Source organism: Anolis sagrei, chromosome 7 (assembly GCF_037176765.1).
Source record: "Anolis sagrei isolate rAnoSag1 chromosome 7, rAnoSag1.mat, whole genome shotgun sequence".
In the NCBI taxonomy this organism is placed as follows: Eukaryota; Metazoa; Chordata; class Lepidosauria; order Squamata; family Dactyloidae; genus Anolis; species Anolis sagrei.
The window spans coordinates 11,277,396-11,304,648 of NC_090027.1; the positions used below are offsets into that span (position 1 = coordinate 11,277,396).

Here is a 27,253-nt window from a genome sequence, read left to right on the forward strand (position 1 = left end):
TTCTTTCAGTCTTTTTTTCTGTCCTTCCTTCTTTATTTCTTTCCTTTCCTTCTTTTCTCCCTCCCTTCCTTTCCTTTCCTTCTTCCTTTCCTCTCCTCCTTTCTTTCCTCCTTTCTTTCTTTTTCTTTCTTTCTTTCTTTCTTTTTCTTTCTTTCTTTCTTCCTTTTTCTTTCCTTCTTCCTTTTTCTTTCCTTCTTCCTTTCTTCTTTCCTTCCTTTCCTTCTTTCTTTCCTTTACTCCTTCCTTTCCTTTCCTCCTTTCTTTTCTTTCTTTTCTTTCTTTCTTTTCTTTCTTTCTTTTCTTTCTTTCTTTTCTTTCTTTCTTTTCTTTCTTTCTTTTCTTTCTTTCTTTTCTTTCTTTCTTTTCTTTCTTTCTTTTCTTTCTTTCTTTTCTTTCTTTCTTTTCTTTCTTTCTTTTCTTTCTTTCTTTTCTTTCTTTCTTTTCTTTCTTTCTTTTCTTTCTTTCTTTCTTTCTTTCTTTTCTTTCTTTCTTTTCTTTCTTTCTTTTCTTTCTTTCTTTTCTTTCTTTCTTTTCTTTCTTTCTTTTCTTTCTTTCTTTTCTTTCTTTCTTTTCTTTCTTTCTTTTCTTTCTTTCTTTTCTTTCTTTCTTTTCTTTCTTTCTTTTCTTTCTTTCTTTTCTTTCTTTCTTTTCTTTCTTTCTTTTCTTTCTTTCTTTTCTTTCTTTCTTTTCTTTCTTTCTTTTCTTTCTTTCTTTTCTTTCTTTCTTTTCTTTCTTTCTTTTCTTTCTTTCTTTTCTTTCTTTTCTTTCTTTCTTTTCTTTCTTTCTTTTCTTTCTTTCTTTCTTTTCTTTCTTTCTTTTCTTTCTTTCTTTTCTTTCTTTCTTTTCTTTCTTTCTTTTCTTTCTTTCTTTTCTTTCTTTCTTTTCCTTCTTTCTTTCCTTCTTTCTTTCCTTCTTTCTTTCCTTCTTTCCTTCTTTCCTTCTTTCCTTCTTTCCTTCTTTCCTTCCTTCCTTCCTTCCTTCCTTCCTTCCTTCCTTCCTTCCTTCTTTCCTTCTTTCCTTCTTTCCTTCTTTCCTTCTTTCCTTCCTTCCTTCCTTCCTTCCTTCCTTCCTTCCTTCCTTCCTTCCTTCCCTCCCTCCCTCCCTCCCTCCCTCCCTCCCTCCCTCCCTCCTTCCCTCCTCCCTTCCCTTCCCTTCCCTTCCCTTCCCGTCCCTTCCCTTCCCTTCCCTTCCCTCCCCTCCCCTCCCCTTCCCCTTCCCCTTCCCCTTCCCCTTCCCCTTCCCCTTCCTTCCTATCTAAATAAAAATGTAATGTTCATTTGTGGGATTAACATAACTCAAAAACCACTGGATGAATTGCCACCAAATTTGGCACTCAAGACACCTACTAACCCATGGAGTGACCATCACTCAAAAATTTGATTTTGTCATTTGGGAGTTGTAGTTGCTGGGATTTATAGTTCACCTACAATCCAAGAGCATTCTGAACTCCACCAATTATCACATTGAACGAAACTTGGCACCCAGAACACCCATGACTAACATGGGCATTGATGGGCATTGACCTTGAGTTGGGGAGTTGTAGTTCATATACATCCAGAGAGCACTATGGGCTCAAACAATGATGGATCTGGACCAAACTTGGCACGAATATTCCATATGCCCAAATATGCACACAGATGGAGTTTGGGGGAAATAGACCATGACATTTGGGAGTTGTAGTTACTGGGATTTATAGTTCACCTACAATCATTCTGAACCCCATCAATGACAGAATTGGGACAAACTTTCCACACAGAACTCCCATGACCATCAGAAAATACTTAAGGCCATCCAGTCCAACTCTCTTCACCAGGGCAAGAAAATGTAATCAGAGCCCTCCTGACAAAGAGCCATCCAGCCATAGATATAGATAGATATGATTCACACACAGAGATATCGTATCATATATTTGAAAGGACCCCTAAAGAAGGACAGTAATAAAGAAGGACAAAAGTCTACAGTATGCATGGACCTAAGGTGATATTATGAAAAAAGATCTTAGTGAGGAAACCTACTAGCCTATTCAGTTTATGCAAACAGCTACATAAAATGGAAGGAACATAAAGCTCTCAATCGCTGCCATTTTCGCTCAATCATTACTAGAGCAAACATATATCCTTCCCACCCCAAAATGCAGCCTTCCCAAACTGCATTCTTTGTACTACAAAGGGGTCTGAAACCCAGAAATAACTGGCGCACTCTGGTTTCCAAAATCTCTCCCCTAGCTGTCCCTATAACAGTATTGCAGAAGAAGAGGGATGTCAAGGCTCAGATGTGTGTTGTCTCTGCATACACTCTGGAGAACAAGCCCTATGAGGAGCGGCTTAAAGAGCCGGGTATGTTCAGCCTGAAGAAGAGAAGACTGAGAGGAGACATGATAGTTATGTATAAATATGTGAGAGGAAGTCATAGAGAGGAGGGAGCAAACTTGTTTTCTGGACACAATGGAACAATGGCTTCAAACTACAAGAAAGGATATTCCATCTGAACATTAGGAAGAACTTCCAGACTGTGAGAGCCGTTCAGCAGTGGAAATCTCTGCCCCAGAGTGTGGTGGAGGCTCCTTCTTTGAATGCTTTTAAGGAGAGGAGCCCCCGGTGGCGGAGTGGGTTAAAGCACTGAGCTGCTGAGCTTGTTGATCGAAAGGTCGCAGGTTTGATTCCGGGAAGCGGCCTGAGCTTCCGCTGTCAGCCTTAGCTTCTGCCAACCTAGCAGTTCGAAAACATGCAAATGTAAGTAGATCAATAGGTACCGCTCCGGCGGGAAGGTAACAGCGCTCCATGCAGTCATGCCAGCCACATGACCTTGGAGGTGTCTACGGACAACGCTGGCTCTTCGGCTTAGAAATGAAGATGAGCACCACACCCCAGAGTCAGACTTGACTGGACTTAATGTCAGGGGACTACCTTTACCTTTACCTTAAGCAGAGGCTGGGTGGCCATCTGTCGGGGGTGCTTTGAATGCAATTTTCCTGCTTCTTGGCAGAATGGGGTTGGACTGGATGGCCCAACTCTATGATTCCATAATGAGTACAATTCCATCATAATAACTTAATAATAATAATAATAATATGATTCCATCATAATAGCTCTATGATGGCCCAACTCTTCCAACTCTATGATTCCATAATAAGTACAATTCCATCATAATAACTTAATAATAATAATAATAATAATAATAATATGATTCCATCATAATAACTCTATGATGGCCTAACTCTTCCAACTCTATAATTCCATAAGTACAATTCCATCATAATAACTTAATAATAATAATAATAATAATAATAATATGATTCCATCATCATAACTCTATGATGGCCCAACTCTTCCAACTCTACAATTCCATAATAAGTATGGAATAATAAGTATGGAATCAAACTACAAGAGAGGAGATTCCATCTGAACATTAGGAAGAACTTCCTGACTGTGAGAGCCGTTCAGCAGTGGAACTCTCTGCCCCGGAGTGTGGTGGAGGCTCCTTCTTTGGAAGCTTTTAAGCAGAGGCTGGATGGCCATCTGTCAGGGGTGATTTGAATGCAATATTCCTGCTTCTTGGCAGAATGGGGTTGGACTGGATGGCCCATGAGGTCTCTTCCAACTCTTTGATTCTATAATTCTATGATTCTAAGTACAATTCCATCATAGTCACTTAATAATAATTATAATAATATGATTCCATCATCATAACTCTATGATGGCCCAACTCTTCCAACTCTATGATTCCGTAATAAGTGCAATTCCATCATAGTCACATAATAATAATAATACTAATAATAATAATAATAATAATAATAATAATAATAATAATAATAATATGATTCCATCATAATAACTGCCACAGAGCCCCCGGTGGCGCAGTGGGTTAAATCCCTGTGCCGGCAGGACTGAAGACCGATAGGTCGCAGGTTCGAGTGCGGGGAGAGGCGGATGAGCTCCCTTTATCAGCTCCAGCTCCTCATGCGGGGACATGAGAGAAGCCTCCCACAAGGATGATAAAACATCAAAAATCATCCAGGCGTCCCCTGAGAAACATCCTTGCAGACGGCCAATTCTCTCACAACAGGAGTGGCTGCTCCTGACACGACAAAAATAAATAAATCATAATAACTCTATGATGGCCCGACTCTTCCAACTCTATGATTCCATAATAAGTACAATTCAGACATGCTTGTAGTGTGTTGTTATTTAATGCTCCCAATCAATGCCACATGTAGAATTTGTAGTGTGGGTGGTCTTAAAAATTCAAAAACATAGCACCTTTATTTTGGGGGCAGGGTGGGTTAAAACATATATGCTACAGATGAAACCCAACAACTGGACAAGATGCCCAATAACCCAAGTAATCCAATAATAGTATCTATTTGACTGATGTGCTTCATATCCAGGAAACACTCAGTCAACTTTCATTAAAAATGGGGAAGACGAAGGGGAAAAAAAAAAATCTGTTCTGTGAATTTTCTGGAAACACATTTGTCACCCACATGTTAAACTTCATCTGTAGCATACGTACAACAAGAGGATAGTACCATTTCTGGCGAGAGACAGTTCGTTCTCCTCAAATTGCTACAAAAATCCAACGAACCCAGCATGTTTTCATTTGAGGCTGCTGTAGAGTCAATCACGGGGATGCCACGGACCTCTGAGCATGATTCAGTGTTCCTTCCTTCATCTGCACTAAGGCAAACAATTACCGAGGAAGTGGAAAGAGTTATGTGCTCCCAAGTCTGCATTTTCAGTACAAAAATGGAGTTTGTGCAGCATCCTAGAAAAAGAGAGAAGATCACACCAAGGAGAGTGGTTAGGGGTCGGCTCCATCCATCCGACGGAGGATCACAAGCCCGGCTCTGCTCCTAGCCAGTTGTCATCTCTCAGCTCCTCAGGGGATCCTTCCGAAGACTTGGTGGGCGTCCCAGCGTGGTCCATAAACATGTTGGGAATATCTTTGCCAAAATAGATTTTGCTGTTGGAGGCAATCGCTTTGTACTTCATCAGCTGCAAGTACTCCGGAGTCAGTTTTAGCTGAAGAGGAAGGAGCACAGTGTTAGGATAACCACTCAAGAGATTAATGTCATCCGCAAACCAGATCAACAATTGAGTTACACAGTTTACAGAAAACCTACACACATAGATACCTACATAAAAATTCCAACCATCACCCAAGTCATAACTGTGATTTTTCTACTGTTATGAATTGTATTGTAGAAATCTGATATGCAGGATGTATTTTCATTCACTGCACCAAATTTGGCACAAATACCCAATACTTCCAAATTTGAATACTAGTGGGGTTGGGGGGATTGATTTTGTCATTTGGGAGTTGTAGTTGCTGGGATTTATAGTCCACCTACAACCAAAGAGCATTCTGAACTCCACCAATGATGGAATTGAACCAACTTGGCACAACAGAACTCCCATGACCAAGAGATGATACTGGAAGGGTTTGGTGAACATTGATCTTGAGTTTTGGAGTTGTAGTTCACCTACATCCAGAGAGCACTGTGAACTCAAACAATGACTCCCAGAATAGGATACAACTAGAATTGATCTAGATATATATAAAATGCTCTGTGCATAATGAGTACCTTAAAAACAAAAGAACCAATGAACGAAATCACACCAAATTTGGCAACAAAATGTCTCACAACACAAGGAGTGACCATCACTCAAAAAATTATGATTTTGTCATTTGGGTGTTGTAGTTGCTGGGATTTATAGTCCACCTACAATCAAAGAGCATCCTGAACTCCACCAATGATGGAATTGAACCAAACTTGGCACACAGAACTCCCATGATTAACAGAAAATACTGGAAGGGTTGGGTGTGCATTGACCTTGAGTTTTGGAGTTGTAGTTCACCCACATACAGAGAGCACTATGAACTCAAACAATGATAGTTCTGGCCCAAACTTGGGATTGGAGGGGGGATTAATTTTGTAGTTGCTGTGATGTAAAGTTCACCTACAACGAAAGAGTATTTTGAACTCCACCAAGGATGGAATTGAACCAAACTTGGCATACAGAACTCCCATGACCAACAGAAAACACTGGAAGCATTTGGCAGTCATTGAGATTGAGTTTTGGAGTTGTAGTTCACCTACATGCAGAGAGCACTGTGAACTCAAGCAATGATGGATCTGGACCAAAGTTGGCACGAATACTCAATATGTCCAACTGTGAACATTGGTGGAGTTTGGGGAAAATAGACCTTGACATTTTGGGAGTTGTCATTGCTGGGATTTATAGTTCATCTACAATCAAAGAGCATTCTGAACCCCACTAATGATAGAATTGGGCCAAACTTCCCACACAGACCCTCATGTCTTGAAGGGACTTGCTGGCGTGAACCTCCCTCCAGCCTTATATGCTCTCCCTCGCCCAAACATGTGCCTAATGCTACCTTGCGTTGAGCATGCTTGCTCTCCCCTCCCCACTTGAAGTCTCAGAAACAGCCCTCCCCTTGGTTGAGAGGCTGCCAATCACAGTGAAGGAGGGTTTTGGTGGAAGGATTTGCCTTCTATTTCCAAAAAGAAAGAGGAGAGGCGGAGAGATCTTCAGCCTTATCTGCCAAAGGTGTTCCTAGGACCATCAGAAATATATGTTTTCTGGTGGTCTTTGGTGACCCCTCTGAAACTCTCTTGTGACCCCCCATTCAGGATCCTGACCCTCAGATTGAGAAACACTTCCTTAGAGATGTGATCAATTTGGAAAGGATTTAAAGGCATACAACATCAAATAAACAAAAGAGGATCCACAATGAAGGAAACAGAAGATATAATGGGTTGATGTAGGTTTTTCCGGGCTATTTGGCCATGTTCTAGAGACATATTTTCTACTGATGTTTCGCCTGCATCTATGGCAAGTATCCTCAGAGGTAGTGAGGTCTGTTGGAAGTAGGAAAGTGGGTTTATATATCTGTGGAATGACCAGGGTGGGACAAAGGACTTTTGTCTGCTGAAGCTAGGTGTGAATGTTTCAACTGACCACCTTGATTAGCATTTAATGGCTTGGAAGTGCCTGGGGGAATCTTTTGTTGAGAGGTGATTAGATGTCACTGATTGTTTTTCCTCTGTTGTTTTGCTGTTGTAATTTTAGAGTTTTTTAATACTGGTAGCCAGATTTTGTTCATTTCCATGGTTTCTTCTTTTCTGTTGAAATTGTCCATATGCTTGTGGATTTCAATGGCTTCTCTGTGTAGTCTGACATGGTGGTTGTGAGTTGAAACATTCACACCTAGCTCCAGCAGACAAAAGTCCTTTGTCCCACCCTGATCATTCCACAGATTGAACCCATTTTCCTACTTCCAAACAGACCTCACTACCTCTGAGGATGCTTGCCATAGATGCAGGCGAAACGTCAGGAGAAAATATGCCTTTAAAACTGGGCATATAGCCTGGAAAAACCTACAACAACCCAGTGATTCTGGCCATGAAAGCCTTCAACAATAAAAAGATATAATTGTAGAATTATCCTATGGAATCAATTAGAGCTGCTAATAAACATCATTCAATTAATTAATCAATTAATTAATAATAAACACCATTCAATCAATCAATCAATCAATCATCATTCAATTAATTAATCAATTATGTATGCACTGCAGAAGAACAGGAAGATACATTACACTATTGATTTTTAATTAAGCAATAGCATCTCAAAAGAGGCATTCCCTGCTGCACGAGAAAGAGCAATGCTTCTTAAAAACCTTCAATTTAGCCAAGGGTTTGGAATTATACAGGAAAAATAGTCATAAACACAGTGGTACCAAACTAATTTGTCAAAAATTACTTGAATCATATGAATCCCAATTGGAGTCTGAACTGATAAAATCCAGAAAAATCATCACCACTGTGAAAATTAACTCATAATAATAAATTCCACAGATATATAAACCCATTTTCCTAGTTCCAACAGACCTCACTACCTCTGAGGATGCTTGCCATAGATGCAGGCGAAACGTCAGGAGAAAATGCCTTTAGAACATGGCCATATAGCCTGAAAAAACCTACCACAACCCAGTGATTCCGGCCATGAAAACCTTCGACAATACATAATAATAAACTCTGACTCAGGAACTCTTTGTCTAAAAGTAATGTTTATTTAGCCTTCGTTTCTGCTGGAAGCCATAAGAACAATCTGGAAGTCTAGGAGAAGATCTATTGCAAAGCTGGCACGCCCTTTACCTTGTTAGCTTCAGCCGCCTTCAAGGCAGTGTAACATTCAGCATCCGCTTTTGCCTTCTCTCTGGCGAGGAACGCAGCATCTGCAAAAAGAAAAAGCAAGTGAGTCTTCCAGCCATTGATGGACATGTCGACTAACGAACTGGATACCAAGAGACCACAAGCAGACCTCGTATTTGATGGGACGAACCAATGGTTAAGCTAATAAAAATAAAATAAACTAAATAATATTTGGCCAGAAATGGAAAAGAAAAGCACAGGATGGTATATTTTGCTAAACGGTTTGGGACCCACCTACCTGCATGACCGCATTTCCGTATATAAACCCATATGATCCCTTCGTTCATCTGGTGAGGCCCTGCTCACGATCCCACCAGCATCGCAAGCGCGATTGGTGGGGACGAGGGACAGGACCTTCTCGGTGGTGGCCCCATGACTCTGGAACTCCCTCCCCAAGGACATCAGGCACTCCCCAACACTGGCAGTCTTCAGAAAGAGCTTGAAAAAATGGATGTTCCAGTGTGCCTTCCCAGATTAAGAAATCCCAAGCAATTGTCCCTAATGCACTTTATGAGGAAGAATTGTTTGCACACCCTTCTATTCCCAAAATATTCAGTCTACCTCACCTGGATATGCCCAGCATTTTTAGAATTTTAACTATTACATTTGGCCCTGCCACAGGTTTTTAACAGTGTCATGCTTTGTTACTGTTTTATTGCTTGCTTATTTATTGTTGCATTGTATTGCTGTCTGTTGTGTTTTTGTTAATGATGTACTTTGGGCTCGGCCTCTTGTAAGCCGCACCGAGTCCTGTGGGATATGGTAGCGGGGTACAAATAAAGGATTATTATTATTATTATTATTATTATTATTATTATTATTATGGTAGATTTGCATGAAGCCCAACCGAGTGGACTGACGACAAATCGAATAGGATAGGATATGGAAGGAGCGAAGGAAGATCGATGCTTTTGAGCTGTGGTGTTGGAGGAAAGTTCTGAGAGTGCCTTGGACTGCGAGAAGATCCAACCAGTCCATCCTCCAGGAAATAAAGCCCGACTGCTCATTGGAGGGAAGGAGACTAGAGACAAAGTTGAAGTACTTTGGCCACATCATGAGGAGACAGGAAAGCCTAGAGAAGACAATGATGCTGAGGGAAATGGAAGGCAAAAGGAAGAGGGGCCGACCAAGGGCAAGATGGATGGAAGGCATCCTTGAAGTGACTGGACTGACCTTGAGGGAGCTGGGGGTGGTAACGGCTGACAGGGAGCTCTGGCGTGGGCTGGTCCATGAGGTAACGAAGAGTCGGAGACGACTGAACGAATGAACAACAAGGATATGGAAGACACTAAGCCACCCTCTTTACAAAAGAGAATCAACTGGGGTACAAAGTATTACATTCAATCCAAGGAGACCCAAGTTCCTAAGCCTTCATGTTAGGGTTTGCATTGAAAAGGATGCTTGAGGGCTTTTTAAGTAGGTAAAGGTATTTATTTACATTTCTTTATTTACGACATTTATATGCTACCCTTCTCACCCTGAAGGGGACTTGGAGTGGCTTACAAGATATATATACATACAATCTATATCTATAAATTTCCTCCTGGCGTCCAACGGGGAAGCAAAACTCTAAAACCCCTCCACAAAACTCTACCAAAATTGCCATGCCCCAAGGACAACCCACTAGGTACAAACTAATCCACTCAGAAAACAAAACCGCACAACAACAACCACAAAAAACGGCAGAACAACTGAGCATGCGCACTGGCGCAAACTCCCCGGCGCGCGCACACACACATGGCCCCTCACCCCCCCCCCCCCGCGCGCGGCACACACGCGCGCGTGCGCGCCCTGTCCTCCACTCAAAAAAACCCCCAAAGAAACAGCAGACACCCCAAAAATCCACACAAGGGAAGAGCTACCGTTACAGCATTGAGAGCCAAGTGCGTGCGAGCTTCCTCCCTCACGGCAGCATACTCGGGAGCCTATCCTGTACACATGGCCACACACATACACACAACTTCGCCTTCCCCTTGCCCTTTGCTTTTTTCTTTTAAAGGTGAGGCAAACAGGCGCAAAAGAGGCATTTCTTCCTGACGGTTGTGTGTGAGGAGAGAGGGGGGAAGGAATCTCCCCGCAAGGCTTGCAAGCCCTCCTCCTTTCTCCCTTCAGGCAGCTTCCTCTCCTTCTCATTCCTCCTCCTCCTGCCTCTTTCCTTCTCTCCCTCGCTCCTTCCCCTTGAACTTCCCAGGCGATCTCCATGGCGCCATGACCCCTTCCTCTTCACCTTCCTCCTTGAATGCTGTGGCAACGGAGGAAAGAGAGAAAGGAAGAAGGGGAGAAAGAAAGAAGGAAGCATGGGAAAGAGGGGAGAGCGCGCCTTGCACAGCCCGGGGGGGTAGAGAGAGAGAGGGAGAGGTAGAGGTAGAGAGAGGGGGAGAGGTAGAGAGAGAGAGAGAGGTAGAGAGAGAGGTAGAGAGAGAGAGGTAGAGGTAGAGAGAGAGAGGTACAGAGAGAGGTAGAGAGGGAGAGGGAGAGGTAGAGAGAGAGAGGGAGAGGTAGAGAGAGGGAGGGAGAGGTAGAGAGAGAGAGGTGGGGGGGGGGGGAGAGAGAGACGGCGTTTTCCATAGACACCTCCAAAGTCATGTGGCCACTGGCATGACTGCATGGAGCGCCCTTACCTTCCTGCCAGAGTGGTACCTATTGCTCTACTCACATCTGCATGTTTTTGAACTGCTGTATGAATTGAAAATCATTCTATCTATCTATCTTTTACAACTTGGCAACATACACATGTTGGCAGAGCAACAGTGGCCGCATATGGGTGTGTGGAGTTGTGAAAATATAGTGGAATTAATGCACATGCAAGATCATCCCCACAATAACCCCTCAAGACATGCACTCCACCAGAGCCACTTATTTCCCACGTGACTGTGTGTATTTGAGGGGAGAGTTGAGGAAATATAGTAAAATTAACATCCATGTCTATGTTGAATTTCCTTTCAACATAGACATTGCCATATTATCCACACCCATATGTGTATGCGCGTGTGTGTGCATGCACTATATCTCCTCCCAAAGAAAGGAGACAAAGAGGGAGGTAAGGTTGGCCACAGCAACGCGTGGCGGGTACAGCTAGTCTATCTATATATATATAAATGCTCTGTGCATAATGAGTGGCTTAAAAACAAAAAAAACTACGGGGCCAAATGACCCCAAATTTGGCAACAAAACTCCTCACAATCCAAGGAGTGACCATCACTGGAAAAAACCTCACAAAACACCTTTAAATTCACAAAAGGAAGAAGACAACACCACTCCCCACCTCCCCTCAAGCTGAGAACAGAGAATGAGGGTTCCGAAGCAGCTGCTCCCTGCATGTCCCAAAGACCCCCAAAGACCATCCAGCCCAACTTCATTTGGCAGTAAAGGAAGACACAGTCAAAGCCCTCACAATAGATGGCCAACCAGTTGGAAGGGAGGCCTAAAGGCCATCTGGTTCAACCTCCTCCTTCCCTCCCTCCTCCCTTACCTCCCTTTCTCTACTTCCCTTCATTCTCCTTCCCTTCCTTTCTTTCCTTGCTTTTTCTCCTCCCCTCGCCACCTTCATCCTCCTTTATTAAATCTACAGTGTAGATGCATCCAAAGTCAACCCTTCCACACTGCCATGTAAAATCCAGATCAGGACTGGATTATATGGCAGTGTAGACACACGTGCACACGCACACACATATATGGATGGATGTTGGTGATATACATACATATATATACAATGCTTCATATATTACTATTATATATATTGTTATATAACACGCATATATTACATTACATTATTGTTATATATACTACTATATATTACTATATTAAACAGACTCATAGAATAGAGTTAGAAGGGACTTTACCATGATATTGGGGGAGAATGGACAAGAAGGAAGGAGAGAAGAAAAGAGGAAGGAAAAATGGAAAGGAATGAAGGAGGGAAAGGGGGAAGGAAGGGAAGAGAGAAGGAGGGAAGGAAGGAGAGAAGGAAGGAAAGAAAGAGGTACAGAAGGAAGGAAGAAGAGAAAGTAGAAAGGAAAGAAAAATGGAGGGAAATGCAGGAGAGAGGTAAAGAAGAAAGGAAGGAAAAAAGGAAATAAAAAATGAAAGAAGGAAGGAAACGGGGGGGGGGGGGGAGAGAAAGGAGGCAAAGGAAGAAGTAGAGAAAGAGGGAGGAAAGGAAGGAAAGAGAGAAGGAAAGATAAAACCAAAGATTGAAAGAAGGAATGGAAGAAAGAGGTAGAGAAGGAAGAAAGGATAGTATAGTACATTATCAGTGTATTATGAAAATGGGTTTATACATCTGTGGAATGACCAGGGTGAGACAAAGGACTAGTTCCAACAGACCTCACTACCACTGAGGATGCTTGCCTTAGATGCAGGCGAAACGTCAGGAGAGAATGCCTCTAGACCATGGCCATACAGCCCGAAAAAACCTACAACAACCCACTCTTCTGCTGTGGTTTTCAGTGTTTTTACGAGTGATGGTCACTTGTTGGTCTGTTAGGGGTATAGTGTCCAAATTTGGTGTCAATTTGTCCAGTGGTTTTTGAGTTATGTTAATCCTACAAGCGAATGTGACGTGGCGGCAAAAAAAGCCAATGGGATTTTGGCCTGCATCAATAGGAGCATAGTGTCTAGATCTAAGGAAGTAATGCTACCCCACTATTCTGCTTTGGTTAGACCACATCTGGAATATTGTGTCCAATTCTGGGCACCACAATTCAAGAGAGATATTGACAAGCTGTAATGTGTCCAGAGGAGGGCGACTAAAATGATCAAGGGTCTGGAGAACAAGCCCTATGAGGAGCGGCTTGGGGAGCTGGGCATGTTTAGCCTGAAGAAGAGAAGGCTGAGAGGAGATATGATAGCCATGTATAAATATGTGAGAGGAAGCCACAGGGAGGAGGGAGCAAGCTTGTTTTCTGCGCGGAACAACAGCTTCAAACTACAAGAGAGGAGATTCCATCTGAACATTAGGAAGAACTTCCTGACTGTGAGAGCCGTTCAGCAGTGGAACTCTCTGCCCCGGAGTGTGGTGGAGGCTCCTTCTTTGGAAGCTTTTAAGCAGAGGCTGGATGGCCATTTGTCAGGGGTGATTTGAATGCAATATTCCTGCTTCTTGGCAGAATGGGGTTGGACTGGATGGCCCATGAGGTCTCTTCCAACTCTTTGATTCTAGGATTCTATGATTCTATGAATCTATTTATATAGATTATTATTATTATTATTATTATTATTACATTTATTATTTTACTTTATAGATTATTATGGAAGTCTTTAATAAAGTTGCAAAAACATTTGCTGTTCCTGTTGCTTCTGATCTAGGAAGCCTTATTTATATAACAACCTTAGCAACAATGCTTTTCGGAAAAAGGAAAAAACACAATGTTTTTCTGACGCTACCTTCCCTGAGACCACACCATGTAGTTTCAAAACACAGAACACCATTAGCCGGCCATTTCTGCTGATATATTGCAAAGGCAGCCATGACCGACTCCAACAGCTGAAAGTGTGTGCGATGCAAGTGTACGCGGTGCAAGTCTGCCAAGCGGCAATTGCTTGGCAGAGCAGCTGGCAGGGTCTGGAGCAAAGCCAGGGATTCTCTGCTGGGGGAACAGCCGGCCTTCCGACTCCTATGGGACTGCATTGAGGGCTTGGCTCTTGGCAAAATGCCTCGACGAGAAAGAAAACGACCCTCGCTCTGCTGGGGACAGTCTAATGAGAGATCGCTGATCTGTAAACCACTAATTGGCTCCTCTGTGAGATGCTGCAGATCTTGACAGGGCCCTTAATGAACTCAACCAAACTGAGAGACGTGATGTTTGCAGGCAACCTAAGCAGGGCCTTTCCCAAGTTCAGGAATGACAAAGATGCAATAATATCACATACTCCCAGAATAACTATACTGACAGCAACAGCAGCTCCAAAGCTGTAGGGATGGACTGTAGCCAACCAGTTGACCATGCCTTCACGCCATCCAGTCCAACAGCAGATGATACAGAATACTGGATAAGAAAACTTATGTTCCCTCCTGCTGCCAATGGGAATAAACTTTGGTATATATTTATTGACTTAAGACATTTATATGCCGCCCTTCTGACACCGAAGAGGACTCAGAGCAGCTTGCAAGATATAAAGGTAAAGGTAGTCCCCTGACATTAAGTCCAGTCATGTCTGACTCTGGGGTGTGGTGCTCATCTCCATTTCTAAGCCGAAGAGCCAGCGTTGTCCATAGACACCTCCAAGGTCATGTGGCCGGCATGACCGCATGGAGCGCCGTTACCTTCCCGCCGGAGCGGTACCTATTGATCTACTCACATTTGCATGTTTTCGAACTGCTAGGTTGGCAGAAGCTAGGGCTGACAGCAGAAGCTCACGCCGCTCCCTAGAATCGAACCTGCGACCTTTTGGTCAACAAGCTCAGCAGCTCAGTGCTTTAACTCACTGCGCCACCGGGAGGCGCAAGATATAGATACATACAATATATTATATTATTAGCATAGTACAATATCAGTATTATATATTACTATATTGTACTATACTATTATATTGTGGAGCTCCCAGTGGTGCAGTGGATTAAACCTCTGTGCCGGCAGGACTGAAGACCGACAGGTCACAGGTTCGAATCCGGGGAGAGGCGGATGAGCTCCCTCTATCAGCTCCAGCTCCTCATAAATAAATAAATAAATAGTTTTCTTAGATCTACAGAGACACTCGTTGGAACACCTCAGCAAGCGAGAGTTCAAAAGTGGCAGGCTCAAACCCAGCACCTCAATCCGTGGGTGATACCAGATGAGAGACTCCCCCCTGGACACACAGAGGACTGGGCGACTTGGAAGGTGCTGAACAGACTGCGCTCTGGCACCACGAGATGCAGAGCCAATCCTAAGAAATGGGGCTACAAAGTGGAATCCACGACATGTGAGTGTGGAGAAGAGCAAACCACTGACCACCTGCTGCAATGCACCCTGAGCCCTGCCACATGCACAATGGAGGACCTCCTTGCGGCAACACCAGAGGCACTCCAAGTGGCCAGATACTGGTCAAAGGACATTTAATCAGCTACCAAGTTTGCAAAATTTGTGGGTTTTTTAAAAATCTGTTTGTTTGTTTTGTTCTGTTAGAAATGTAATACAATGTTCTGGTTGCGGATGACACGATAAATAAATAAATACGGGGACATGAGAGAAGCCTCCCACAAAGGATGATAAAAACATCAAATCATCCAGGCATCCCATGGGCAACGTCCTTGCAGACGGGCCAATTCTCTCACACCAGAAGTGACTTGCAGTTTCTCAAGTCGCTCCTGACACGAAAAAAAATATTATATTGTAATATTATTAGTAATATTACATGTAATATAAAATATATAATTATAATATCGTATTATTATTAGAATTATATTGTATTACATTATAATATTATAAATATTATGTGTATATTATATTATCTATATAAATAAAAATGTAATGTTCGTTTCTGGGATTAACATAACTCAAAAACCACTGGACGAATTGCCGGCTAATATGGCCACAAGATGCCTACTAACCCAAGGAGTGACCATCACTCAAAAATTGATTTTGTCATTTGGAAGTTGTAGTTGCTGGGATATATAGTTAACCTACAATCAAAGAGCATTCTGAACTCCACCAATGATGGAACTGAGACAAACTTGAACTCCCACACAGAACCCCCATAACCAACAGAAAACAGTAGAAGGGTTTGGTGGGCAGTGACTTTGAGTTTGGGAGTTGTAGTTCACCTGCATCCAGAGAGACCTCTGGACTCAAACAATGATGGATCTGGACCAAACTTGGCACGAATATTCCATATGCCCAAATATGAACACAGTTGGAGTTTGGGGAAAATAGACCTTGAAATTTGGGAGTTGTAGTTAATGGGATTTATAGTTCACCTACAATCAAAGAGCATGCTGAACCCCACCAACAACAGATAATATCTAGGGATCCAAACTGAGTAAAAACTAAAAAGCACCAACCACGATGCTGTCTGTCTGTCTGTCTGTCTGTCTGTCCGTCACACACACACACCGGGGGGGGGGGTGCTCATGTGGCCCTCAATGAAAATATGTTTGACACCCCTGTAAGTCATAATAATCAATGGGTGATCTTTGGCTGCTTGCTCTTTTTATCATCATAGGAGTACTTCAATAGAACAGGATGGCTACACATTATTAATGAATTGAATGACTCAAAAGGGAAAGATGGGAAATAATGATGTAAACATCCAAGAATAGTCCACGCCTGTACCTAATATAACAAATCTGAGTTTTTAAGGATTCATGATTTTCAAAGCCCGGGCCAGGTAGAAATACATTAAATAGGTTTCTATTCACCTTCAATCTCAGAAATTCTCTTCTCGGTTTCTTTTTCCATCACCTTCTGTCCATATGTTATTTCAGCCACCTGAGCAATTTTTTCTGCCTCTGCGTGGAGAGAATAAAAACACAGTGACCAGAGGGTACCACACAGATGGTCAATGCAAGTAAAGGTTCCTGCTGTACAGAGACATATAGAAAAAGTACTGTATATATTTGAGTATAAGCCAACCTGAATATAAGCCGAGGCACCTAATTTTACCACAAAAACGGGGAAAACGTATTGACTCGAGTAGAAGTCGAGGATGGGAAATGCAGCAACTACTGGTAAATTTCAAAATAAAAATATATACCAATAAAATTACATTAATTGAGGCATCAAGAGGTTAAATGTTTTTGAATATTTACATAAAACTGTAATTTAAGATAAGACTGTCCAACTCTGATTAAACCATTATTCTAACCTTCTTCAATGTTAATGTGCTTATGTATCCTTCCAATAATAATAATAATAATAATAATAATAATAATAATAGAGTTAAATAATAAATGTAATAATAATAGAGTAAAAGTAAACATAATAATAATAGAGTAAAATAATAAATGTAATAATAATAATAATAATAGAGTAAAATAATAAATAACTTTGACTCAAGTATTAACCAAGGAGGGGTTTTTCAGCCTAAAAATAGGGGAGGGGGGTTGGTTTTTTTTTTTGTCGTGTCAGGAGCGACTTGAGAAATTGCAAGTCGCTTTTGGTGTGAGAGAATTGGCCGTCTGCAAGAATGTTGCCCTGGGGACGCCCAGATGATTTGATGTTTTTATCATCCTTTGTGGGAGGCTTCCCTCATGTCCCCGCATGAGGAGCTGGAGCTGATAGAGGGAGCTCATCCGCCTCTCCCTGGATTTGAACCTGCAACCTGTCGGTCTTCAGTCCTGTTGGCACAGGGGTTTAACCCACTGTGCCACCGGGGTAAAAACTCAGCTTATATATGGTATGTGATTTTTAAAATATTTATATCCCACCCTCTCTCTCCAGAGATCTCAGCAAGGTATACAATAAAGCCAATCTGACAAATTTATAATAGTGTTAAAAAATAAGAAAACAACACTACGCGAATCAAAAAGAATTTTAGACAAAAAATAGAATTTTGGCAAAATTGAACCTGGAAGTAACTCACAGTGAAAATACTCTTGCTTTACCCTCTCTACTCTTTTCTCTTTAATTTTTTTCTCTTTGTTTTTTTTTCTTTGTTTTTGTGTTTCCCCCCCTTTTTCTTTAACCACTTTTTCCTTCTTTTCCCTCTATTAAGTTTCAAACTTTTCTTTGACCTTAATGTTTCCCCACTTTTGATGTACCTTCCCCAAATTGCAGTTTTACTTTATGCATAATTCTTAATAAAAAGCATAATTAAAATAATAATAATACTTTTTAAGTGTCCAAACCAATTTAAAATGTTAAAAGGACAGGTTTAAAAAGTTAAAATAGTTTTTTACAAATGTAAATGTAAATGTGAGGGGTTTTGTAAAATTGTTTAGACTCCAAAAGCTTCAATGAACAATTTTTTTCTTTTGTCATGTATGCTCATCTCAAGTGCTGGCAACCCCCCCCCCAAAAAAAAAACCTAAGGGGACATCTACATGGCTCAATGCTATGGAATTATGGAAGTTGTAGTTTTGCAAGGTCTTTAGTCTTCTCTGCCAAAGTGTGCTAGTGTTTCATCAAATGGGACCTCTCATAACATTGAAACAAGAGGTGTCAAACTGCATTATTTATACAGTGTAGATGCACCCTAGGGTTACAACCGCTTCTCAATTGTTTTCCTCTTTACAAGTGAGGATTTGCGTTTAAAGTTATGCTAGATGCATTCCTCCAGACCATGGCTGATGCTTTTCTGTTGTGATTACTTTATAGCAAGTTCTTACTTACCATTTAACAACTGTCATTATCTCAAAAATAGTGTGAAAAACTCTGTCCTGATAGATTCAATTGGATAAGATACATGATACATTGGATGAGGAAGAGGATCACACATTAAAAATACATTATTCTTCCAATGTAAATTATGTGCAGCCCACATAGCTCTACTCATTTTAACTTGTCTATTGTGGATCCCTGCTTCACGTCAGCCCTTGAATCCTCAAAACCTGCCATTGCCCTGGGAAAAGGATTGAATACATCACTACTTATGTTCTGCACTTCCTCCCATTGTCTCTAAGCATTCACATATGGAAGCAAGAACTGCCCACGAACCAATGAGAGCCTTTTTCCGCTCTGTCTCAGCCTCCTTCTCTACCACCTTCTGCTTTTGAGCTGCGATCAACAGCTTGGTCTTCTCACTCTCCCTAAAGGGATCAAAACAGACATACCAGTAAAACATCAGCACAATGAAGCATCCCTTACATCAGTGGTTCTCAACCTGTGGGTTGCAACCCCTTTGGGGGGGGTCAAACGACCCTTTCACAGGGTTCACCTAAGGCCATTGGAAAAGTAAGGTTGCTTACCTGTAACCATGTTTCTTTGAGTGGTCAACTGTGATATTTCCTGCTTTCACGCAGCTGATTCGGATACTTATTGAAAAGCTTTTGCCAAATCAGGGACTCCAGCCCCGCCCATCTACTCCAGTAATAAAGCCAGGCAGCGGGGCTTCACTGTGTCTGGTTGTGATCCCCAGGTTGTGCCAGTCAGCTTTCGTTTGATATTGTTTCTAGCACCCACGTTTTGCTTGATGTTCAGGCAGTGCTTCTTGTAGGTCAGAGCACGGTCCAGAGTGATTAATTAATTAATTCCAATTAATTCCAAATACAGTTACAAGCTCAATTTTGATTTAAAGTCAATTTGACAAATAGTTTGAGAACCTTTTAACACTGGCTATGGTAGCAGAAGATTCCCCTAAAATGGCAAAATCTCAGAAACCTCTGCTCGTATACTTAGTAGCAACGGATTGTGGGAGTTCTACTAAGCATATAATCATCCAAAGGATCCCCAAATCTAGATTGGAAAGTTATCTCCCATTTCTATGGATCTTTGCACCTCCAACCCCAATCATATTGGAAGCCAAAGAAAGAATTGTACTCACATGAGTTCATAATTCCTTCGAATTGCTTCAGGGATGTTTGGCTTTGTAACTCGAACTGCCTGGACAAAATGGAAGCGAAGATGATGGGAGTGGGTGGGGCGGGATGCGGGAAGCATAAATAACCAACACAGTCAGTGTTAACAGCATTTTCTAGTGCCTGTAACAGGGCACTGGGCTAATGTCAGTTGCATGGAAGAATGCCTGTGTACCAGTGCCCAAGACTTAATACACTCGAAATTGGAAGTGCATTCTCCATTATCAATGTTAGCAAACACCCAATGAATTCGAATGCAGCACGAAAGAGTCTGGCTGTTTAATAATAATAATAATAATAATAATACTAATAATAATAATAATAATACTTTATTTATACCCCGCTCCATCTCCCCCAGGGGGACTTGGGGCGGCTTACATGAGGCCATGCCCATCAACACAATAAACACAAATTACACAAAAAACATAAAATGCAAAAACCGATATAATAGACAACACTAGCAATATAAAATCAAACATCAAACACAAGGAATTCCACTGGGCAGGGCCACTTCAAGAATAAAAAATTAAAGTATTTTAAAAACACTGGGACATAGGCAATGTAAAATTGTCGTGAAGGGTAAAACCAGGATGAGGAAGGATTTAATTGCACGAACCATAAAATAAAGTGCTTCTGAGGACATTTCGGTCGGGGAGTGTCCTACATTCAATCATTGAAGGCACATTGGAATAGACAGGTTTTCAGGTTCCTCCTGAAGATTGCTAGCGAGGGGGCTTGTCTAATATCTCTGGGGAGTGAGTTCCAGAGCTGGGGGGCCACTACAGAGGAGGCCCACTCTCTCGTCCCCACATGCGGGCGGGACGAGAGAAGGGCCTCTCCGGAAGATTGAAGAGGTCGCGTGGGTTCGTAGACCGAGATGCGGTTGAGCAGGTAGGCGGGTCCCAAACCATTCAGGGCTTTGTAGGTCAAATCTGCACCTTGAATTGAGCCCGGAAAATAAATTGTTTGTTGGAAGGAGAGATGCCCATAGTTGGAATAATCCTTCACACAGCAACACGTGGCAGGGGACGGCTTGTAATAAATAAATAAGATGAGTGGGAAAAGCCATCAGGTTTATTATTATGCAGTGATCTCCCCTTCAGCTGCAATGAAACATGGGCAGCAGGTGCTTTGAGTCTCTTGCATGACCACCATTGTTAAATCTCGTATTCCCACTTCTACCAGTTTAGGGGGTTTAAACACATTGGAATGAGTTTAATGTTCTGTTAGTGCCTCCCCTGTTAAACCCCTTAAACTGGTAGAAGTGGGAATAAGAGATTTAAGGATGGTGGTCATGCAAGAGACTCAAAGCACCTGCTGCCCATGTTTCATTGCAGCTGAAGGGGAGATCACTGCATAATAATAAACCTGATGGCTTTTCCCACTCATCTTATTTATTTATTTATTTATTTATTACTAGCCGTCCCCTGCCACATGTTGCTGTGGCCCAGTTTGACTACATGTGTTTTTGTGTGTGTTTAAACGTGTGTGAATATATTTGTGTATATGTGTATATATGTGGTTTTGCGCATGCGTTGTAATGTGTGGGTTTTTTGTTTTTGCTTTTTAAGTCTCTTCTGTTGTGTTTTCAGTGTTTTTATGAGTGACGGTCACTCATTGGCCTGATAGGTGTATTGTGTCCAAATTTGGTGTCAATTCGTCCAATGGTTTTTGAGTTATGTTAATCCCACAAACAAACATTAAGTTTTTATTTATATAGATTTATGACATTTATATGTCGCCCTTCTCACCCCGAAGGGGACTCAGAGCGGCTTACAAAATAAATATACATACAATATATTATATTATTAGCATAGTACAATATCAATATTAAATATTACTATATTGTACTATACCTTTATATTATATTATTAGTCATTTTACATGTAATATAAATAAATAAGTATAATATCATATTATTATTAGTAGTATTATATTGCATTACATTATAATATTATAATTCTTGCAAGATTTCTTCATTTCCGATGTATTTCTCAATATTAGTGTTTACCTGAATGATGAGTCCAGGTGCCATAGAGGTCAGATCTTGCTGGAGAGCCAGTTTCAGGTTTTCATCAATCTGATCTGGTAAAATATTAAACCAATAGTTTCACAAAGGCACACCCTCAATTAGCACTGCAGGTTATAGTGAACATTTAGCCCAAGGAAATGCTTTCATTTGGGGACCATTTCATTCTAGATGTTCTGTTTTTCCTCCAGACGGTTCCTTTTTCTCTCCAAATTTACATGATCCTGCACACTAGACTTTTCAATCCAGTGTTTCTCAACCTGGGGGTCACAAGGGGGTGTCAGCGGGGTCACTAAAGACCATCAGAAAACACAGTATTTTCTGTTGGTCATGAGTTTTCTGTGTGGGAAGTTTAGCCTAATTTTATCCTAGGTGGGGTTCAGAGTGCTCTTTGATTGTAGGTGAACTATAAATCCCAGCAAGTACAACTCACAAATATCAAGGTCTATTTTCCCCCAACTTCACCACTGTTCACATTTGGTCATATTAAGTATTTGGGCCACGTTTGGTCCAGATACATCATTGTTTGAGTCCAGAGTGCTCTCTGGATGTAGGTGAACTACAACTCTGAAACTCAAGGTCAATGCCTACCAAACCCTTCCAGTAGTTTCTGTTGGTCAGTCGAGTTCTGTGTGCCAAGTTTGGTTCAATTCCATCGTTGGTGGAGTTCAAAATGCTCTTTGATTGCAGTTGAACTACAAATCCCAGAAACTACAACTCCCAAATGACAAAATCAATTCCCCCACAACCCTCACTAGTATTCAAATTTGGACGTATTGGGTATTTGTGCAAAATTTGGTCCAGTGAATGAAAATACATCCTGAATATCAGATATTTACATTACAATTCATAACAGGAGCAAAATTAGAATTACAAAGTAGCAACAAAAATAATTGTATGATTGGGGGTCACCACAACAAGAGGAACTGTATTAAGGGGCTGTGGCATTAGGAAGGTTGAGAAGTACAGATGTAAAGAGAACAGTCAAAAAAATAAGGGAGCGATCTCTTGGCTCATCTTTATAAACAAAAATGTAATGTCTGTTTGTGGGATTAACATAACGCAAAAACTATTGGGGAATTGACACCAAATTTAGACGCAATACACCTATCAGGCCAATGAGTGACCATCACTCATTAAAACACCAAAAAACACAGCAGAGGAGACTTAAAAAGCCAAAAAATAAAAATAAAAAAACATTACAACGCATGCACTATACCACATATATACACATATATAAACAACACACAAAACACATATATACAGACTGGGCCACAGCAACGTGTGGCAGGGGACGGCTAGTCCAAGATAAAAGACACTAACACTTACCAAACAATTCAATATAGACTTCCTGTAGCGTGTGGACACTGCAAAACTGGTTGAGCTCATGGTGGATTTTGTTAAAGATCAGGGCCTTGTCATAATCTGCAGTGAAGTTTTTCACTATATCGTATACTAGTAAGAAAAAGAATATGCACCATTAGTAGGCTCAGATTAGTTCCCAAATATGCTCGTTTTGAACAGCTGGATACAATGGACAAGCACGGAAGGTTTAATCAAGTCCCATACAACGAACGATTTTGTATTTGTGGAGCACCAGAGGTGGAGGATATCACACATGTATTGTTCAACTGTGAGCTGTATAAGAAAGAGAGAGACCATTGCCTTGGACCATACATTATTCACAAAACACACTGGGACCCATATATTAAAACCTCATTTTTGTTGGCTGGCCAGAACCCTAAAATAACACACAAAACAGCCCTTTTTCTATTCAAAGCAACACAGCTGGGAATTGCACATTTAGAATTAATTGGGGTAAACTGTGGAGGTGACGCACACATTTGACGTGAACGAGATCTTGTTAACAGCTTGTTTATTTTAACTCCTTTTATACCGAGGGTTGTATGTTGTATGTATGACTATGTATGACTATGTGTTAATTGTGTTATGTGTTAAATGTTTTGATACGGCCAATAGGCCAATCAATAAAACGTGTCTATCTATCCCAAATATGTCAGAAAAATAAGCTGTGGAACTGCATTACACTTTCACAATATTACTATTGCAACAGGTGCAGATACTTTCCATGGCAAAACCTGCCTGAAATGCTCTTGACTATTTCTCCATAATAAGTTGGAACAACAAAGGTAACTCACCGGCACTTTGAATTAGGAAATTTACAACCTCTATTCGGTCAAAATAGATCATCACTCCCCCACTGCAAAAAGAGAGAAAGTGGAGAGATCTCAGCACCTGAGAAGACATCTGATCAGTAGAAAAGACACCAAGAATTTGATTGCAAAAGCATAGAGCCACTGTCAAACTGAGAGGATACTCAAACCTCAAAGGATCGCTCTCTAACAGCCCCAGTTCTAAACTGCCTGCAAAATGGTGGTAGACACATAGAACAGAGCTGATCTGAAGCAGAAGTGGGCAACTGTAGTCCTTTAATAATAATAATAATAATAATAATAATAAAAAATAAACTTTATTTATACCCTACCACCATCTCCACAATGGGGACTTGGGGCGTCTAACATGAGGCCAAGCTCCAAAATACAACACAATAAAATATAGAAAGCAAAAATTAGACTTTGACTTTGATGGGCTTCAACTTCCATTACTTCTAGTCAATCTAGGCCAGTCATGGGTGAACTTTGGTCAGCAGGCTGTTAGGAATTGTGGGAGTTGGAGTCCAAACACCTGGAGGGCCAAAGTTCGCCCATGCCCGATCTAGCCTACATTGAAGGACCATGGGAATTCTGATCCAAAAATCAGTATTATTCCTATCTACGTTTAAAGGAAGTATTAGTTACTATGCTTTTTGTACATGGGAAAAAGTGTAAATAAACCAGGATGGGAAATGTACTATCTTCTAAGTGTTCTTGGACTTCAATAGTCATCATCCTTGGTTATTTCCTATGCTGTCTGGGCCTATTGAGAGAATATTTAGTTACCATATTTGTACCCCACCCTTCTCACCAACCTAGAGGTTGGTAATCATTAATCCATGAGAATGAATAAAGTAAGCCTCTGTTATGCAGTGTTGCAAAGATTACTCAAGAAAGCTTGAAACTATCAATAAAATGGTTAATAAAATGCTTTGTGCACAGTGTTGGAAACTGCATACTACTTTCAGTCTAGGGCCTTATAATAGGCCTCAGAGCGGCCTTATAATAGGCAGCAATTTGATGCCACATAAATACATACAAGTAAAATACAGAAATACATTAAAATCCAAAAAGTTATAAACATCAACCATTAAAACTCATTAAAACCACGCAGTCCAAAATCGAAGTCCAGAGTCGTTTCGATCATCATTGCGCTGTTCTGTAATAACTTATTGCACAGATCAAAGTTACTGACCAAAAGCCTGGTCCCATAACCACGTTTTTAGTTTTTTTCCCCCCTGAAGGTCAGGAGGGAAGGAGCTGATCCAATTTCACTGGAGAGTTCCATAGATGAGCAGCCACCACTGAGAGGGCCCTTTTGTCCCCATCAACAGCAGCTGAAAAGGAGGTGGGACCAAAAGTAGGTCCTTCCCAGATGATCTGAGGTGCGTCATGGAGGGAGGTACGTTCAGACAAGTAAGCTGAGCCGGAGATGAGGTTGCTGGCTATTTTTTCCTGACATGTACTATTTATTATAAAAGTACATTTTCCCCTGCAAGGTTTTAGAACACATGGAGAATTTTGTGATCAGAACAAACTGTGAAATCTTTGGCCTGGATGCTCTGGATGCTATTTTGCTGGGTACTCAGATTAAGTCTGGCAACAGGCAGCCAAAGGAAGGTTTACGCGTTCTACGTGGGGTTGCCCTTGAAGACTGTTCGGAAACTTCAACTAGTCCAGCGAGCGGCAGCCAGATTGCTTACTGGAGCGACATACAGAGAGCACACCACCCCCCTGCTATGCCAGCTCCACTGGCTGCCGGTTCAATTCCGAGCACAATTCAAGGTGCTGGTTTTAACCTACAAAACCCTGTACGGTTCTTGTCCAGTGTATCTGTCCGAACGTATCTCCCTTTACGTCCCACCTCGGAGTTTAAGATCATCTGGGGAGGCCCTGCTCTCGACCCCGCCACTGTCACAAGTGAGGCTGGCGGGGACGAGAATCAGAGCCTTCTCAGTGGTGGCCCCTCACCTGTGGAACTCACTCCCGGGGGAAATCAGAACATCACCATCCCTCCTCTCCTTCAGGAGGAGGGTGAAAACATGGTTGTGGAACCAGGCCTTTGGGCAACCAGGCAATTAAATAAGACAACTAAACAAGACAATCAGATGTGTAAGATCAGCAGGATTGTCGAAGTGGAATCAAAAACAGATCTTTGAGTTAGTGTACACTGATAGGTAGGAGGAAGAATTAGGTTTGTATTGTTCTTATTGATTTTATGGATTTTATTGGATAATGGCTTGAATTGTGGGAACTTGAATTGTTGTACTTTTGTGATGATTGTTGTGTGTGGCAGGCATCTTAGTGTGCCTTGCTGTTGTAAGCCGCCCTGGGTCCCCTTCGGGGTGAGAAGGGCGGGGTACAAGAACCCCAAATAAATAAATAAATAAATAAATAATAAATACTAAAAAAAAAAAAAAGGTTTTATGAATGAATAAGAGGGAGAAATGCCATCTAGTGGTAGCTACAAGGTATTTCACAGTATCTTTCAAACAGTGCAATCAAATAATCCATGACAGAGGTTCCCAACCTTTGCTCCACCAGTTGCTTTGGACTTCAGCTCCCAGTTTACCGAGAGGTTGGTAATCATTGATCCATAAGGGCGAATAAAGTAAGCCTCGGTAATGCTGTGTTGCAAAGATTACTCAGGAAAGTTTGAAACTATTGATAAAATGGTTAATAAAATGTCCTGTGCACACTGTTGGAAACTGCATACTACTTTCAGTCTATGGTAAGGGCAAAAGGGTTATCAGATTCATTGGAAAACCCACCACTCACCTTGTGCCACATGGAACATTTTTTACTTCGTCTGTTTGTAACGTTGTCTGGGAAAGAGAAAGCAAAGGATTTGGTAAAAAAGCAGGACAGGTCAGAATAAACAATGTTTGTGGCACTAAGTAGAACATAGTAGAACTATGTTTGTGGCAAAACCCAATCTCTTTCTCACAGTAAGTCTTTGCCTACTTTTTAGCACTTATCAGAATGAGGAAATTAATCCCCATCCACTTCTTTTCAGAGGTTGCTCTATGAATCCCCCACAAGTAAAACTTGTTTGGTATGTTTAATGGAAAAAAAGCAGAAGATCTTGTTTGGCAACTGGATTAGACATGGCCTGCTATACAGATAAGAAAAAGGAAAGACCGTGTGGCTTCAGAGATAAACTTTTAACAGATATACGGCCTAAACATACAAAGCCTTAGGATTTTTAATATAATTTCTTATGGATGACATCAGTGGCCTGAGGCCCAGGGAATTTTAGCAGAATATGTTGCATTTATTAACTTTGTTGTCTATGGCTTATGTAACTGCGTTATCTGTTTATCAGTTATTTAATTTCTGTTGGTTTTAATTTATTCGCCGCTTTGAGTCCCATCCAT

The 27,253-nt window shown here is 41.4% G+C and overlaps 1 protein-coding gene across 1 annotated transcript in view; it reads right to left on the reverse strand.

Annotated features, from left to right (window-relative positions):
* Positions 1-4,170: 4,170 nt before the first annotated feature.
* ERLIN2 (ER lipid raft associated 2) overlaps positions 4,171-27,253 on the reverse strand; it is a 30,001-nt gene continuing 6,918 nt past the window's right edge. The window contains exons 4-12 of the mRNA XM_067470685.1: positions 26,655-26,701; positions 23,862-23,923; positions 23,032-23,157; positions 21,685-21,758; positions 19,640-19,698; positions 18,814-18,905; positions 16,578-16,667; positions 8,183-8,262; positions 4,171-5,021 (exon numbers count right to left, since the gene is read on the reverse strand). Of these exons, the coding sequence (XP_067326786.1) occupies positions 4,833-5,021; positions 8,183-8,262; positions 16,578-16,667; positions 18,814-18,905; positions 19,640-19,698; positions 21,685-21,758; positions 23,032-23,157; positions 23,862-23,923; positions 26,655-26,701 (819 nt within the window). The 3' untranslated portion in view covers positions 4,171-4,832. The remainder of the gene's footprint in view (positions 5,022-8,182; positions 8,263-16,577; positions 16,668-18,813; positions 18,906-19,639; positions 19,699-21,684; positions 21,759-23,031; positions 23,158-23,861; positions 23,924-26,654; positions 26,702-27,253) is intronic.